The sequence below is a fragment of the Pezoporus flaviventris genome, unplaced genomic scaffold (assembly GCF_033815535.1).
Source record: "Pezoporus flaviventris isolate CSIRO_AGI_PZ_B2104156 unplaced genomic scaffold, CSIRO_AGI_Pfla_v1 ptg000002l, whole genome shotgun sequence".
Classification (NCBI taxonomy): Eukaryota; Metazoa; Chordata; class Aves; order Psittaciformes; family Psittacidae; genus Pezoporus; species Pezoporus flaviventris.
Window position 1 is genome coordinate 82,778,654 of NW_026892550.1, and position 17,884 is coordinate 82,796,537.

General features: G+C 46.2%; 1 protein-coding gene across 1 annotated transcript in view; it reads left to right on the forward strand.

The window, feature by feature from the left end:
• The window catches only part of CACNA2D4 (calcium voltage-gated channel auxiliary subunit alpha2delta 4), a 128,687-nt gene that overhangs the window by 44,306 nt on the left and 66,497 nt on the right, over positions 1 to 17,884 (forward strand). Inside the window, exons 18-26 of the mRNA XM_061444683.1 lie at positions 907 to 978; positions 5,163 to 5,224; positions 5,882 to 5,949; positions 6,088 to 6,133; positions 7,415 to 7,512; positions 9,429 to 9,522; positions 10,799 to 10,894; positions 13,349 to 13,476; positions 16,484 to 16,564. Coding sequence (XP_061300667.1) covers positions 907 to 978; positions 5,163 to 5,224; positions 5,882 to 5,949; positions 6,088 to 6,133; positions 7,415 to 7,512; positions 9,429 to 9,522; positions 10,799 to 10,894; positions 13,349 to 13,476; positions 16,484 to 16,564 — 745 coding nt within the window. The remainder of the gene's footprint in view (positions 1 to 906; positions 979 to 5,162; positions 5,225 to 5,881; positions 5,950 to 6,087; positions 6,134 to 7,414; positions 7,513 to 9,428; positions 9,523 to 10,798; positions 10,895 to 13,348; positions 13,477 to 16,483; positions 16,565 to 17,884) is intronic.

A 17,884-nucleotide genomic window follows, 5' to 3' on the forward strand; every position in this document is an offset into this window, starting at 1 on the left:
GGAGTAATAGTACCAGTCAGTGTTTTAATTTCCAAGACATGGGCCTTGGGGAACACAAGCTTTATATTCTAGGTCCGTAAATAACCCACATCAAACAGCCATAATAAACAAAACTGTGGCCTTGTAAAGCAAATGCAGTTGAGACTGGCTAGCACCTGAATGGAGGCCTGTCTCTGGAAGTAAGGAAGCAATTTGTGTGAATGAATAAGTTACTTCCCACCTTTTTTTCTACCCAGGCTGAAGCAGTAGGTTGATATGCTCTGGCAGGCTAGACCTGAAGTTAAAGCCTCTGCACTAGTGGAAAAATTCCCTGGCTCTTTCTTGCAAGAGGCTGGAAGTAACTGTGAAAACTAGATTTTGCCCTTGGAAACTGGATCGAATAAAGTGGTCTTCTCACTGCCTACCCTGCTATCATACACTCTTGGTTTGCTGTCTTAAACAGCTGCGCTGCTGCACTTCAGAAGTGGTGCTGAATACAGCCTACAATTTATAAATCAGTTTTAAAAATGTCAAAGAGCTTTGGAATCAGTCTGGGGGAGTTACTGGGTTTCTCAGTTGCCTCCACTTCCAGGCTTTCAAAGCACCATGCTAATGACTTTCTGGCTGCCAAACTGTGAAGTCTGAAACTTGGACTGGCAATTTCATAGCATCCAGATCCTTTCTTTTCACTGAAAAGACGTATCAACAAGCTTTCAGTATAAGCCATCATTATTCTGTGTCACTTATCAGCCTGACGGAACAAGGATCCTGACCACCGAGAACAGGTTTTCAGTTTAAAAGAAGCAAGAAAGACCTGGGGGGAGCGGGGGGTACAGTCACTCTTTTCTGACAGACCCTGTATGTTAATAGCAAGCTCTATTAATTCTTGTCCTGCTTGGAGACACTAACGCTTGCTCACCTCTGCAGCTGAGAACTGCCATGATCAATGGGGAAACAGGCTACCTCTCTATGGATGTGAAGGTCCCTGTGGATAAAGGGGTAAGACATTATACTTCTGCTCAGGTCACACGAGGGAGGGGATGGGAAATGGATGCTGAAGTGCCACAAAGGATGTGGTTTTAATGCTCAGCATTTCTGAGTGTGAAGATTTTATTGTTTCACCATATACATAACACATGTGCTGAAGACATAAAATAGAGCATCGTTAGAAGTTCTTTTTATACCTATCAACATTCTGCTCATACAAAGGTATTGGAAATGCCTCCCAAATCTCTTCTTTGTCCAGGCAAAGCCAAAAAGCATGCTGTTAATTGTTTATAGGGCTGTGAAATGAATCTGGGTTCTTCAAGAGTTTAGATTGGGGAAGGCTATACTGAGCTGATCTAGACAGACAGAGGTTCGGAGGCTATTTTGTAAGTCCCTTTCCCTACCCAAAAACACTCATGAAAACTTTGTCCCTCACTCTATTAGAATGTGATTTCCTCTATCCAGGTCGAGGGTTCCATTTCTATGCAAATATTTACAGATGTTTTATGAAAAGCCCTAGTGAAAATGGAGACTTCTGAGCGTTCCCTACCAGCTCTTAGGTAGGGTTATACATCTTCCCTTGGAATCAGTGCAAAATTATCTTGCACATTTACATTCACTGGTACTTTTTCATTCAGGCTTATTTAACTCTCCCAAAGATTTTGGCTTTCATCATTTCCTGTTAGGAAGTATTCCAGAGTCCTGCAAGTTACACTGCCCAGAAGTCTTCCATATTTCAGGAAAACTTTCCATCTCTTATTAGAGAACAATATTTTTTTTTTTGGCAATCAGGCTGGCTGAACTGCTCCCATGCTAAGCTACAGTCGACACCAATTCCAATTAAACCAACTGCTCACAGCCACTGCTGAAATGGTGCCATTTCTTAATGAAGGCACCACCCTGTTTCCTTTGAACAGTTGTGCTGCTACAGCTTGTAACTAAATTCTCTTTATTTCTAGTGTTGCAACTATCAGGTACCTGTCAATGACTTTGCCCTTCCTCTCCTGGGCATTGCCAGCATCTGCATTTGAAATACTTGCACACTTTTCAGTCCAAGCTGTTCAGCAATTATTAATGTTCCCTTTGTCACTTGTACTATTTCTGGTTCACAGGTACCTGGGCTGAATTATTTGAGTACTGTTTCCCTGTTGCTCCTAGTTGCTATTGTAGAGAGTCTCTATTCTCTGCAATAGGCATTTCTGAACAGTGAGCCTCAGTTCTCCTTTCTTTTGTCCCTTCAATATTTTTATCCCTTCTACAGCTGCGTGGGAACATCTTCCTTGGTTTCCAGGCTTCTTAGCTATTTTTCCAGTTGCCATTTTTCCAAGTGAACCCCACTCCTCTGTTTTCTCTAATCTGTCTAATTTTTAGGGTCATTGAGATTTTTTTCTCAGTAGACAGAGAAGTATTGTTTTACTTTGTCTTACAGATCACTGTACATAAAGGCTCCTAAGACAGTCTCTTCCTCTCATTAGATCTTTTTCCCTGTTGTTTGCTCTTTCTTTTTGTTTACAGTGCTGCAGCTGGTTCTCACTCCACATCTTATTTAAGCCCACTTTAACAGATTCTTCAGAGTGAAATTTAATGAGAAGCTGCTTCAAGTGCTTTATATAAACCCAGATACATTGCATGTCCTTTATTCACTTCATCTATTCATCTATTACCTTTGTTATTTTTTCAGAGAAGCAATCATGGTTTTCCAGCACGATCTATTCTTTGTAAGTCTAGATTGCTTATTTTGCTAGCTTAACCTCTTTCTCTGTCTCTGTGTACCCTCAATAGCATTTATTTTGAGTCATCCAAAGACACCTCTTTAAGTTCAGTATTTTAGGGACATCTTTCTGCTCCTCTACTCGGGGAAAAAAAAAGATAACAAAAAGTAGCCTTTGTGAGAGATATTAGCCATTTTATTCTGCAGCTCTGTAAGCTTTATGAAGCACAATAGGAAACTGAAGCTGAGTATGTGACAGTTTCACCATTATCAGAATACACGTGGAGTGGGGACCAGAAGTGAAACTTAGCAATTCTCACTTGTACTCTGCCAGCTGATGAAGCAGAGCAGCATTGAAACAAAGAAAGTGCTGACAGAGCCTTGAAACAAAGACGATGAGGCAGAGAGAAGGGCTGAGTGAAGGGAGTAGGAATTATTCTGCCAGCCACATAAATGCTAGCTCCCCAGGTTGATCTCAGGGAGGCACTGAGAGCAGAGTGAGATAGAGAGGAGAAAATACGGACCAAAGAAAAGGAGTGGTTGTTATAGAGACCTAGCAGCAAAAATGCCTTTGCTTGCAACTAGGGTACCATAGGGTTGTGACTGTGAAAGCAAAAGGGCAAGGACATGTGTAAGAGCTGTAGCAAACCGCATTAGCCAGGACTGGATACCTAGTATAAGTGGTGACAATACCAAAACTGGAAACACGTCTTCCCAGACCGCAGGTGCTGGGAGTCAGCTATCCTATCCCTGTGCCAGCACACCCACATTCTTGTCTTCTCCCTTGCACTGTGTTGTGGGAGGGATGATCAGTCCTGTCTGATCATCCTCAGCCCTGCTCAGCTCAAGGGTGCCTCTGCTCCTCTTCCTTCCCATAGATAAGTGCTGATACATCCAGCTCTCTTGGGGAGGATTTGCCACCCATTCCCTCCCACCCAAACAGAGGTTTGCCCTCCTTCTCAGAAGGTACAAGTGCTGTGTGGCTGCATGTGCAGAAGAGGGGCAGCTCAGGGGAACAAAGGATAAGCAGAACAAAGCCCTGCTGAAGGAAAGGTTCTCAGAGTAGTGGCGCCCATGGGCCATTTTCCACTGCACCCTTTCTCCCAGAGACCGGCCCACACTCCTGGATCTCCTTCCACATACCTCCCTGCCTCCACCATTAGATCAGACTGGAAAGGAAAAGGAGACTTAACACCTCTTGTACCTTCCCCATAGCCACCAAAATACCACCATGCCATGGTCCTTGGTAGTATCACAGCACTTTTATAACATCTTAGGCTCAGCAAAAAACTCAGCCCCTGTTGCTCAGCAGTACACAATTGCCACGAAAGAAAGGGGAGAGAAGTGGCTGAGCCATCTGCCACTTCCTGACCTACCAATAACCCCCATCCCCATCAGCCCATACACTGCATGCACAAACTTGGGGCACAGTGTGGAGCTGTTGCTGGCTCCCCCTTTGTGCCTTGCTCGGCTTGCACTGCTGCGTGGCTTGAGCAAGCTGGAGCAGGCATGACTTTCCCTGGGGAACACTGAGTTTTCTGTGTTCACTCCCTGTCTCCCACACACATCCTCTCACCTCGTTTTCAGACCGGGGCTGGGATTTTAAGCATATTAGGGTTCATATACTGGCATAAGGGTTGGATAGAAACTTTCCAAAAACTTTTCTCCCTTGGAAAAGAGTTCCACTGAAATCAACACTTTCCTACAGGAAAAGGCCAGTCTGGCAAACAGCTGAAGTTCTGAAGCAGCTTTCAATAATCTGAAATGTCTTCAGTTGAAATATCAGTCTGAAAAACATATTTTCAAGTGAATCAAACCAGCTTGGATTTGAATCAGCACTTTTTTCCAATTTGAAAATGTAAATTGGGGGTTTTACTGATGTTTTCTAATAAAATTGAAATACGCTAATCTTTTGTCCCAGTTTAGCACAAAAGCAAATGTCAGGAATGTCAGCATTTCCCACAGGAGTGGGGAGACTTGGCCTTGGCTGCCCACCCACACTGTGGGTTGGTTTGCCATGCTGTCTCTCCTCTAACCCCACCTCTCCTTCCTACCTGCCCCACTGAGCCCCCCTCCTGCTGGGGATAATAATGATGATGATGTGCAAAGCCATCAAGGTTACTCGGTATAGCAAAAGAGCAGCAGGGCCCCAGCACATTGCCTCAGTGGGTGCAAGAGGGAGGGCAGTTTCCCCCCACCCCTTCCTTCAGGCTGTGCAGGAGCCCTAGAGCAAAGAATGGTTTAACTGAAGCCCTACATGGAAAGACAGAGTGGCTGCCTGGATCCTGAAAGTCACAAATTGCTGAATATGCTGAATACTGCGCATTCAACCCTGCCTCCAGCCAGCCCTAGCAGAGAGTGAAGTGTTGGTAATGATCAACTGCTTTTGCCTAGCTTTGGGGATGTACATCCCAGGTCCCCATCATCACTATGCTCTTGGTCTGTCAGATGGTCTCTCACTTTCTTATTCATGCTCTTATTCCAGAAACGAGTTCTTTTCCTCACCAATGATTATTTCTTTACGGACATCAGTGGAACACCCTTCAGGTGAGCAAGGATTCATGTGACACCAATCCAGGGTGTCAGAAGTCTGCCATCAGGGACAGCAAATCGGTCTCTTTTCTTCATGAAACTGGCTACAAGTCATGAGTACAGCACTGTGAATAACTGACTTCTTTGTTCCTTTAGCCATTAAAATATCCCTGGGGTCAACTCAGAAGGTATATTAGATTTATCTGAGGTTCAAAGTCTAAAAGATATAGCTCAGGTGAAACGTTTCATTTCAGAGAAATGAGACTTCTTCAGTTTTCAGTTCCACTGAATATATTTTATGCTATGGTGTATGATTCTAAACAAAACATTGTGATAAACTGAAAATTATAAAACATCTCATGACAAATCAAGCAAAAATATTTTTGCTTTTTTTTTCCCCAGCTGAAATGGTTTTAAATTAGCACAAATTCGAGAAATGTTATTGTTGACCTGAGCCTACAGCACTGGTCAAAAAACAAATGTCACCAAAATGCCTCATAGCTCTATAGACAGGCTCCTTAGCCTCGTGCTGAAACTGGATCTCACCTAATCTTTCGATCATGTTCTTTTCTTTAATAGCTGTGGGGTTGTAATTGCAGGGAATGCAGTGTCATGTTCAGGGATTACACCTCTCCTTGCTGACAAGCTCTCTTTTTTCCTTCCTGCCCGCAGCCTGGGTGTTGTGCTATCCAGGGGACATGGGGAGTACATTTTGCTGGGGAACACTTCAGTGGAAGAAGGTAGGTTAATCTGACACAGCCACGCTATCCTAAGGGATAAGGTAGCTACTCTGAACTTCACTGCTTTACTTCTCCTTCACAGCCTGTATGTGTCTGTCTGGTACCTAACTGCATACTCTATGTATTATCTGGTTTCAGGTTTGCATGACCTGCTCCAGCCAGACTTGTCTTTAGCGAATGAATGGTAAGTGGAGGAAATCCTGCCAGTCACAGAGGACTTTGTCAGGAGATTTTGGCAAAGTTCCCAGGAATTTGGTTTGAGTTCACCACTCTCTGTGGCCTAGGGAAACAGTAGTGCTGTTCAGGGTCTGTACCTGCAAAGACCTGATTGTCTCCAGGCAATTCAGTTCCATCTCTTCCTTCGGGAGATCCCACCAAGGCCTGGCACATCCCTCTGCTAAGAAACATCTCCTGAGATTTATTCTCAGTCTTCTGTGCTCAGACCTATTTTATTCCTCCTTGTGTTGCTCAGAATTGTGCCACAAAACCTACAGTATGTCAGATCTGTCAGGAATTTTTTTTGCAAGCTTGGTGAGAGATTGAAATGCTTTTTTAAATCCTAGCTTATTTTTGGTTGGCGTTCTTCTGAACTGAGCCTAGACCTAATTTCTAGTGAACATGGAGGTGATTTATGACCCCCGTTTCAATAGCAAGCGTAATTTATGGGTTTGCTTGGTTTGGATACGAAATAGGGTGAAGCATGGCACTTTCCATTTATTGCTGTGAGGTTTGGGATTTTCATGAACCCGACATTCAGTTACACTCAAGCACATGAACCCAGCCTGTATCAAAGCCAAAATAACTATATTCAACAAACCCTGCAGCCCTTCACACCTCTCATTACACTGTCAAGTTTCACAGGCAGCACATTTGAGACATAAGCAGTGACTTCTCCTTCTTCTACTCCTAACTTGGGGTGTCAGCTTACCACACTTTACATATTCATTTCTCTTAGGCTTCCCTCATAAATCACTCCTTTCAGCTCCTTTATGAGCTGTAATTCTCTCTTATAACCCCTTACCCTCCCTTGTTCTGACAATGAAGCAGTCAAAATTGAAAGCAGGATTAGAAGAATGGGATTTTTTATAATACAGAGCATTTGTAATACTGCTTCTCCCCAAAATGTGTCCTGAGGCTCCTGCAGCTGTGTCCATTTGGGACAGCTTTTACTGCCATCCTATCATACTGCAATATCATTTCTCATCTCACATTTTGTTTCTTCCTCTTGCTTTTTCTGCTCTCAGTCTACTCACATTGCACACGACCCTCTGCTTTTCAGGTCTCTCCATCAGATTGTTATTGCTCATATAGCCACATTGTTAGATTTTGAGTAGGAACAACATGCAGCAGCAGCAAAATCTCTGCAGCACAAGGTCCCTTCCTGAATTTTTGTTTGCAGCTATTATTTTCTGGAGCATTTGCCTGACTGGGTTTTCTTTCCTCTTGCTTCTTCCCTCCCCACCAGGATTTACTGCATCACCGACATTGATCCAGACCACCGGAAGCTCAACCAGCTGGAAGCTGTGATCCGATTCCTCACTGGAGAGGAGCCTGACCTGGAATGTGAGTCCCAAGCACAGAATGGGCCCTGTTGGGATTTTCCTGTACTGACCATGGGGGAGAGAGGACTGTGACAAACTGACTGGTGTCAAACTAAGCTCCTGTGACACCTGCCCGCACAGGCAGGACTGAACTCAAGCCCAACTTAATTCACAAGTGGAAATGAGCTGAGGATCCACTTCCTCATCTCTGTCAGAGGAATTTTTTTCCATTTCAAAGCTGTCACATAACTTGGCCATATTGGAGGTCTCAGCACTGGAAACACCAAAAGGTGAAAGGCTTGAATGGAGCTTGGCAAGGGCTGCACACCATGTTTAAGACAGACTGACCAGCTGGGCTAGAGGGGGTGATGGCAGGAGGAGCTAGGAAAGCTGCTGTAACTACTCTTCTCCCCAGGTCTCTGGCCAGCATCCTCCATGGGCTGCTCAGTGCCATCTAGAGAGATGGGTTCTTTCAGAATGAGGAGTATTCATCTTGTTTTCCAAACATAATTGGTAACTGACTCAGGAAAAAAAATGTGACAGAATTATTATCTTTCCTACTCCCAGTGCCGTCCCTTGCACCCATTCTCCAGGCAACATGTAGCCACACAAGCATCTGATAAAGCACCTCTATAGAGTGGGATATCTGTGCAATTTAGCTTCAGGATGTCCTTTAGCCACCTTAGGTGTGCCAAGTACAAGCTTTTGCATGTAATGCCTCTACCTGAGAGGCACAAACCTTTGGCACAAGGATGGGAATCTCTTAAAACTAAAATCAAATGTAATCCAATAATTTTTCCTCTCTTGCATAGTATGAGCAGACCCCTCCTGGCTGCCTTTGGAGCAGGTTGAAAAGAGGAGATGTATGAATTGAAGAGGCCAGAGAGGAGGAGGAAGGAAGTTTGAGGAGAGCTGACTATGAGAGCCAGGCAGACCTGGAAGTGCTGTGGAGGAAAACCAAATATGATTTGGACACATCCCAGCCAAATTAAATGAGAGAGTTCACGCAGTAGCCCTTGGGCCAGCCTAGACAGGACAACATGTGAAAAATGTGCTCTACACTGCAACCAGGGAGAATGGTCCTACCTGGAGCCTCTGGCAGAAAGCTCCAGGGGAGACTGGAGGTTCACCCCTCAGCTTTTGGAGCTGGGGATACAGAGGATATGAGGCCAGCTATAACCCAACTGAGAAAGAGATACTGGCAGCCTATAATGGGGTTCAAGCTGCTTCAGAAGTGATTGGTACTGAAGCACAACTCCTCCTGGCACCCCAACAACCAGTGGGGTTATGACAGGGGTTTTAGAGTATGTTATTTAGCACATGATGATACCTTGAAGCTTACAAAACATTTCTCAGTTCCAGTCCAGAGCAGACTAGACTGGTAGCCTAGACTGGCCAGAACTTCTGGTGGAAACCAGGACAGGACATTGTCTAATGGGACTTACAGGAAGGATGGCTAACAGAGAAGCCAATGAGTACAAGGCCAGAGTAGAGGCCATGAAGAAGTCACTAGTGGTCCTGAAGAAAGCTTCTTGAATGGATTGGGGTGGCTGGTGTCCTCTGTACAGGGCATCCAGAAGAAAGGTCAAGGCAAAGATCTGAGGCAATGACTGTGGTCAGCCTATTCAATCAAGGAAAAGGTCAGAGTGAAGGTCTGATGAAGAACTTCATCTGAAAGCCTCTCACTTGCCCAGACTTTAAAACCCAAACCCTTCCACTGAGTTTACAGTTGATAATCTTAGCTGTAACATCTGTTCTTGTGTTCTCCTCCATCCCGGGGTGGTAGGTCATGTTCTCAGACCTCAACAGGAGGCCTCTTTTTGTGCTGTGTTGTTCTACTGTCCTGGCAAGGCAGATGCTCCTTAACAAAGGACTCTCTAATACATCTAGGGAGGAACATGCTTTTCTTCCCTGATTCTTCTTCTCCCTTCTTCTTAGGTGATGAGGAGTTGGTCCAGGAAGTGCTGTTTGATGCAGTAGTCACTGCACCCATGGAGGCCTACTGGACAACCCTAGCCCTCAATATGTCCATGTAAGTGTACAAGAAATAAATATGGGTAAGACATCATTGAGGATGTATCTCCAGATGCTATGGGCTTATGCAGTGCCCAAAACAGTCACAGACCATTGTAGAGTGTATAAGAAACTTTAGAAATAGCTCAAAAGCTGACAGAAATAGCTCAATACCTTTAAAAATAACTCCAAAAGTGTCTCTGAGGAGTGGACTCCAACAGGCTGGGCCTTCTCAGGAGAGCCTTTAGTTTGGTGAGGGGCTTTTTGGTAACAAATCATTAACACAACCCATGTCTTGAATATCACTGGAGAAGAGCAGTGATCTGGGTGTGTCACTGCAAGGGGTGTTCAGCACCAATTCTTTGCACCACCTAACTCGGATGCCTTGCATTTGCCCCTTTAGTTGATAGAGTTTGGTACCTTAGGACACCTCAGGGCATTTCACTTTGAAGTTGTTATGATTTATTTCCCCCTTTATCAGTTATCCCTTTAAATGGCAGCAATGTGGTTTGGCCCAACTCCCCTTATGACTGTAGCAGAAGTTCCATCCCAGGTGGCAAGTAATTTGTTCCTTTACCAGCAGTAAAGAAAAGGGAGTTTGATCTTGTCTCTGTTGGTGATGCCTTCAGACTGAGCTTCACAGAGTGGATGGGCTGGCTTCAGTGAACAACTTCCTAGTCTATTTCCAGTAAGGCATCTATTGCTTGTAGTACCTCGTATCAAACAGATCTTCTTTCAGCAGACTACATGCTACTTACCTGTGTGGCCTTGGGATTCCTGTCCCTCTTTCAGTTACCAGTATCCCTACCACTGCCAGATGCTCCACCAGTGGCAGTCATGCTAGGACACCCAGTTAACAGCATGTCTTTAAACAGCTGCACCAGGACACCCTCTTCAGAGTCATTCTGCTACCCTACCCATTCTCTGCATACCTGATCCTGCCACTCTCTCTACGGTTCCTCTCCTTCATTTCAGCTTCATGTGGGCAGCCTAGAGCAGGGCTAACAGGAGGAGAGGAGCTTATGGTATACTTAGAAGAGAATAAAATAAGCAAATTTCAAAGGTGTGAATCTAGGTACAAGTCTAAGCCTGCCAGTTGTTAGCCAGTAACAACCTGTTGCCATTAGCAGGGAGGAGCCAGTGCCACCCCTGGTGTGAATAGGTTACGTTGCTGATGAACTTGGGACTATATCTCCAGGTGTGGTTTCTTATTTGAAATGCCCTCACCCTGTGGCAGAGAGATGTCTGTTCTTGTGGGAACTGTTTGCTTCTGCTTGTGTGTTTCTGTTCCACAGGGAGACTGAGACAGGTGTTGAGATGGCATTTCTGGGCACTCGGGCTGGGCTCATGAGGAATGCCCTATACGTGGGCTCTGAGAAAATTTCCAACAGGTAAGTCCCTAAATTGCACTAAAGGGTTTCTCTCAGTGTCTCTGAAGGGGCAGCATGAAACCACCACCAGCCTTAGAAATGTATTTGGGAAGACAGAAAAAAAAGGAAAGAAGCAACACCTCAATGGCCTTGGTGCCTATTTACAGAATTAGGGCAGTGGTCCTTTGTCTTCTTCTGGTTCGAGTTTTTCTTAAAATGCTCTCCCAGCATGCATTCCATTCAATGAAAACCTTCAATTATTCCCTGACTTCAGTCAGCTAACAAAGAAAATGTCCTCAGTTACTATATATCCCCAGGACCATTTTGCAGTGCAAAGGCTCTGCACTTCAGTGCCCTGGTGACATTCCAGCTTGGCTAGATTTGATCTTTCTGTCTCAATTTCTCTTCCAGTTTTATTCTGTTCTACCTCTTACATTGCCTACATCACAGTACCCCAGTGCGTTCCAGTGAGGCATTTAGTGATGTGACTGACATCTGCCATATACGATTCATTCCCTTGTGTTCTCCCTGAAGGCAAAAGCGTGTGTTCAGTGGAGGATTCTGACACGGAAAGGATATAGCTTGCATTTTTGCTGTGTTTTGAATACACAGGCTGGTGCATGCTGCTTAAGAAAGGATTGGTCACAGAGGCACGCCAGCAGATGGAACAGAAGGGGACGGAGTCGGTGGTGGTCGTTAGCTTCTTGGCAGCTCTTTCACTGTCTCTGAGTTCCCCAAACACAAGTCATAGGTTCAAGGCAGACAACTCTGCTGTGCCTGGAAGGTGACATTCTTCATGTTTTTGAGGCAGTCCGGATAAGTCAGAGTAGTCAGGCTCCAGCAACAAGGAAGAAATCTATGTGTGCTGCAGCAGGCAGATATGATGATTCCCTATCCCCCACTGCGCATCAGGAACATCATTTGATGCTTTTAAACAGATGCAGTCATGACACTGCAGTGACAGACCCCCACGCATCACGTAAGAGGCACTTCTGGAATCCCCGGAAAGGGAGGAACTGTATAAATGAGTAATTATCGCTATGTCAAAATATCTAAACAGGAGACTGAAAACAAAGGGGATTTGTCAGGCAAGATGTAGGGACCTCCAGGGAAGGCAATGACCTGATTTTCATGAGGCCTCTCCTGAGCACCCACTGCTTATCTTGCCATGCCTTCAGGACTCATCCTCTTGCCTTCAAGAGCACCCGTTTCCTCAAATACTTCATCCGCCCCTAGGAGTTCCATATTTAGCCACAGCAGCATGACCTTTGGTTTGGGGTGGGTTTCGGTTTGGGTTGTTTTTTTTTCATACAATCTCAGACTGGTTTGGGTTGGAAGGGACCTTAAAGCTCACCCAGTTTCAACCCCCTGCCTTGGGCAGGAACACCTTCCACTAGAGCAGGTTGCTCAAAGCACCCTCCAACCTGGCCTGATAGGGTGGGACAGCCACAGATTTTCTGGGCAACCTCTTCCAGTGTCTCACCACCTTCACAGTAAAGCGTTTCTTCAGAATATCTAATCTAAATCTACCCCCTGTTGGTTTAAAACCATTCTCCCTTGTCCTGTCACTACCTGCCCTTGTAAAAAGTCCCTCTCCAGGTTTCTTATAGCCCCCTTTAGGCACTGGAAGCTGCTCTAAGGTCTCCTCAGAGCCTTCTCCAGGCTGAACAAGCCCAACTCTTCCAAACTGTCTTCATAGGAGAGGATTTCCTATTTTTTTAATTAATATTATTGGGGGCTTTAAAACTTGTGTTATTGCTTTTTTTTTCTTTTTAGGATATTGTCTAATTTCCTCACCTGCTCCCCATTTGCCTGCAGTAACTGGCCATACGCCATCACTATGGCTCATGCCTGTCGCCTGTCCGCCTCCCGGCTCTGCCCCTTGCTCCTCATCGAGTAACCTGCCAGGCCTCCCGCGGGGCAGGCGGACTGCTCTCCCTCCCGGGCACTAAGACCCACAGGCCGAGGAAAGCCGCGGAACCCCACACACAGCCGGGACGCTGCCGGCCCGCGGCCTCCCCTCTCCCGCCCTTGGGGCCGCCGCTGGCCGCGGCTCCGAGGGCCTCGGCCGGGGCAACAGCGGCACCTGGCGGGCGGCCGGCAGAGGCGCGGCGGCAGCGGGGAGCGGTGCGCTGCCGGACAATGGCCGCGGGTGTAGCTGTCAGCGGGCCCGGCCGGGCTGCAGAAGGAGCCCGTCCCGGGGGTCGGTCGCTGACCGACGCCTGGCGGGGGGTGTGAGGCACTGGTTTCAGTAGCCCCGGAGTCCTCGCTGTCTGCTCCGGTGTCCCCGGGGCGAGGGGTGCTCCACGTGGCGTGTTTCGGTCCCCTGGGGGTCCCACCGCGGCAGGGGAAGCCCCAGGGGATGGGATGCAGGTGCTGTGCCCAGCCGCAGGGGTCCCGCTGCATTGCCCCAAGCAGGGCTGCCCAGCTCCTTCCCACTGTGCACAACGGCCGCCCTGGGTTTTCTCTCGGCAGGAAATTCCTGACACAGAAGGACAAGGAAAGTATCTTCACCATGGACCACTTCCCTCTGTGGTACCGGCGGGCAGCTGAGCATCCCCCCGGGAGCTTCATCTACAGCATTGTCTCAGAAGATGATTCAGGTAAACCCAGCCTGAACACCAGAGGAGAGGGAAAGAGAAGGCTTTTCACATCCTGCTTCCCACACCATGTTTGCCCCAATCCCTTTATTGCTGCCTCCTGTCTAGTGGGAAACGCTGAGGCCTGCCTTTTGGCCTGCCTTTGCACCAGTAGGGAGGGCATGGCAGAGGGGGCATTGCCGAAATACTGACACAGCAGAAAGAGAAAGCTACAAGCTGCGCAGAAAGCAGTCAGGGCTGCACAACATGAGGTTTGCAGGGGAGATGAAGGACACGTGGAAGTGCAGGGACGGGGTAGACCAAAGGATTTAGGCAGGTGGGAAGCAGGGGAACACATGAACCATGAGAAGAGGGTATCACAGAAGGGGTTGGGACATACAGGCATGCCTCAGAGGGAACATCAGGCATACTGCATGACAGTAACAGCTGGGACTGATGAGGGATCAGCGAGCACTTGTCAAGAAGTCTGAGTTTAGAGGGCAGCATTTTTTCTGTCACCACTTTCCATGATGGGAAGGGATGGGTTTGTTTTGGAAGATGGTGGAGGAAAAGGGAAGAAGGCTCTTCCATAGCTTCTCAGGAAGGGCTTCTTCAAAGGCTGGAAGAGAGCAGAAGAACCTGGAAGAAACAGTCAAAACAAAGCCTCATGTGAGGCTCCTACACAGAAGGCAGAAGTCCCCTCTGTGCTCCTTCCTGGCCCCTAGTTCTCCATCTCTGTCACAGAGCTCAGCACTTTAGCTGCTAAAGCTTTTTGTGGCACAATGGTGGGAGGCTGGTGGGTGGGAAAGCAAGTAGCAAAGAAGAGAAAACCTGACTTGGAGGCAAGCGATGAACCAGGATGTAAAGGGAGAGCGAATGGAAAGAGAATACTTGAAACCTTCCATGAAAGCCTCTCTGCCCAGCACCCTTGTATCTCACTTAAAAGGCAACTGTGGAGAGAGGAGGAGGCGTGGCAGGACCTTTTACTCTCCTGCATGCCAAAGCGTTTGCTCTTTGGAACAGAGTGTGGGTTAGAAAACCAGACAGTGACATCATCTGGGGCTTCCTAGGACAGCCATTACCCAGGCCACAGTAATCACTGCTGGCTAAAAACTGGAGTTGTGGCTTGATGTGGCTTTCTTAGAAGTCATAGGTAATTTTCCATTAATAAAGACAAAACACAAGCAGCTGCCACTGTTTTTTGTATTATGTGGCTGTTTGTCAGAAACTTCAATCAAGTCCAGGACCCCATTCACCTGGAAACCCTGCAGGCACATTGTAAGAAGTAATATTTGACCCTGAAGACCTTGTGTTCTAAACTGTAAGGGAGATTAGGCTCTTTAGAGATGAACAGCTAGGCTTAGGAGACAGTGATCCATGAGGCCACACAGTATGCCTGGGAAGAGCCAGAAAATACTATTCAGTGCTTCTAAGACACAGTGCTGCACCATCAGAGCAGAGTCCAGGCCCTCCCTTGACATCCAAAGGAGCAGGGGTGTCCCACCATTTGACCACCCAGTTTCGTAGTAAGTTCCTGATGAATAAATGTTGAAATACCCTTTTCATGCTTTCTACATGTGCCCTCCACCCATGACAAAGGGTTTCCAGGACAGATGCACTTCTCATTACATAAGAGGGAAGAGCCAGAAGACCTCCCCATTGGGGAGGAAACCAGCAGGGAATGACTGCAGATCATCAGAATAATTTATTGAGGGCACTTCCTTCTAGTGTTCAAAAGTCCCACAGGGAAGAATACAGCAGAGAAAGCTCTGCAAGTCAGCTGTTCTCGCAGCCCATATCTCTCATGTGTTGGGTGCTTTGTTATTTTGGGTTGGTTTGTTTGTTTGTTTTGCTAGAGATGCTAAGTGTCTTTTGCTTCTTTATCTCATCCTAGGAAGAGCAAGACATTTGGGGTTCACCATAAAGGCTGAATCAGGCTCAAGTCATGTGAGCATCAGTTGCCTGGGTATTTGTTTCACAAGGGCTTTACTATATCTGACATCACAGGGCAAGTTAATCTGGCTTCAGTCTAAAAAATAATGAGAGACTCCAGGCTAAAATGTGGCAGACACTGAATTGTGCTTTGGACACACTGGGTGCCACCTAGAATGATGAAGGCAGAAACGGGAAGCAGAAACAAATGCTGGAGCTCTTGGGATTGAAAGAATCCCTGACCCATCTGTCTGAGCAAGAGATTTCCATTCAACACACAAGTGAGGAATCAGTTGCAGGCTAAATCGATCATGCTGACCTTCAGAGTGTCCCCTGGCAGTTCCAAAAGAGGTGCCCCTGCTGAAGCTAATCTAATCACTTTAAGAAAACACAGAAATTGAATCTGTCACATGGACAATTGCAGTCTGAAACAACTGCACTGACAAAGAGAAGGGAGATGAGGTTCAGTTGCTTAAACCTATCCAGCCATGCTATTTTAAGTGCCCTGTGGAAGCCAAGAGATCTGCACAGGGCTGGCAGCTGTGACACAGGACCTACAGGATGCTTAAAGCAGCAGCTAAAGGATAATCAGGAGAGCCTGGGGCATAACAGAGTTTGGGCAGAAGACTTCGTTCCTAAAATGGAGCACGCCCTGGAAAGTACCTGGAAGTGCTGTGCCTGTCTCTCCAATTTGTAGTGCGGGTCTGGCTTGGGTAGCAGAATGCAAGAGTCAATGTCAGAATTGCCTATCCCACTTCTCCTCTGTCTAAAAGGTTTAGCTAGTGCATGAAGCACAGCAGTTTTCTGGCCTAAAAGTAGCTCTACGTGCCCAAAACTGAGGAGGCCAGTCCCTTTTTATGCTGAGAGGGTGCTACTTTTATCAGGGGACCTTATCTACAAGAAGAAAAAGATCTACTCATAGCCACTTAGGTTGTTTGTGTCTTGAAAGATGCAGGCTTCTAGCTTCTTGGGTGTTTCAGGGTTGAGGCATCTGTGCACACTGTCCTGGGTGCGAAAATGTGTGAGCAAGCTGAACCTGCTTGTTTTTCTCCTCTGCGGTGATAAGCTAACCAAGCCTGCCGTATTTGTGTCTTAACAGAGGGAAGCGGCCTGCCAAAAGTGGTGACAGTGAGCACGGCTGTGTCTGTGTCTGTGGATGGGAAGATGGGTATTGCTGCAGGTAGGACATTCTGGTTTCTCTTTTTATCTTGAATGAAATGATTGCATCTTTTATTGAGAGTGGGAGCTGGGAGCTGTTTGTTAGCTTGCCACTCAAGGGAGATGATGTGAGCCACAATAGTTTGTGATGTTGAAAACTAGGCTAAAGAGAGAATACTGAAACAGGTACTGAATAGCTGATAGGCTTTTGGAAGGGAAATTGACTGAATGGAAGCTTACCATCTTCAATGCTGGTGGATTTGTGGATCGAGACTGTTTCTCTGAAATGTGAATAGGCTGAGAAGTCCATGCAGATTTTGAACTGTTTGCAGGAGACACTTTGGTTTTGGAAGAAAAGCGTGTTCATGCATCTCCGTCGTTATCTCAGCTGAAAAATAACTTTTGCTGGTGGAATGGGTTTGTTGCTAGACTTCCAGCTCAGACATATAGATTGCCAATTTATTTTTGTAGATGAGCTTTAAACCCCTTTTGGCAGACCTTCACTAGATTCTGTGTCTACTTTTGGAAAATTCATAAACCACGTTACTTCCAGCAGAACTCCAAAGCTTTTGAACCCTTACCATTTTCTGCAGCAATTGCTTCTGCCTTTACAGAAGTACAGTAAACTCAGAAGTGAAACAGAGCAGCCATTTAATGAAACATTTTTAATCAATAATGCTGGCATCGTATCCAACTTAAATGCTCTGTGTAGGAGTATTGGGTAAGAGAAGATGTATCTCAGTGGAATTTGGTTTAGAAGTGGAAGCATTGATTAAGGGAAGAAGTTGATGAACACGTAATGGAGTAATTATCACTAAACACTTGCCAAGAAGCAAAGTTACTTGTGAAATAATTGTTATACGAGTACCTAGTAGAGAGAAGGTCATACAGCAGATATCTTGAGGGAGTCAGCCATTGCTCTTCCCTAGGCTGGGTAGGATACAGCGACTGGTCTTTAGTACTACAGTAAAACTATGTCAGTTTTTCTGATGAAGCAAACATTCCTTACCTTCTAGTTTTTTAGTAAGTTCCAGTTGGGAGTGGTACTCTTAAAGTATAGAATCATAGAATAGTTAGGGCTGGAAAGGACCTCAAGATCATCTAGTTCCAACCCGCCTGCCATGAGCAGGGACACCTCACACTAAATCATGTCACTCAAAGCTCTGTCCAACCTGGACTTGAACACCACCAGGGATGGAGCATTCACAACTTCCTTGGGCAACCCATTCCAGTGCCTCACCATGCTCACAGTAAAGAACTTCTTCCTTATATCTAAAAGTATCATGTGGGCATTGAGGAAATACTTATAAGCTGAAGGAGGGGTGTTATGAAATAGCCCTTT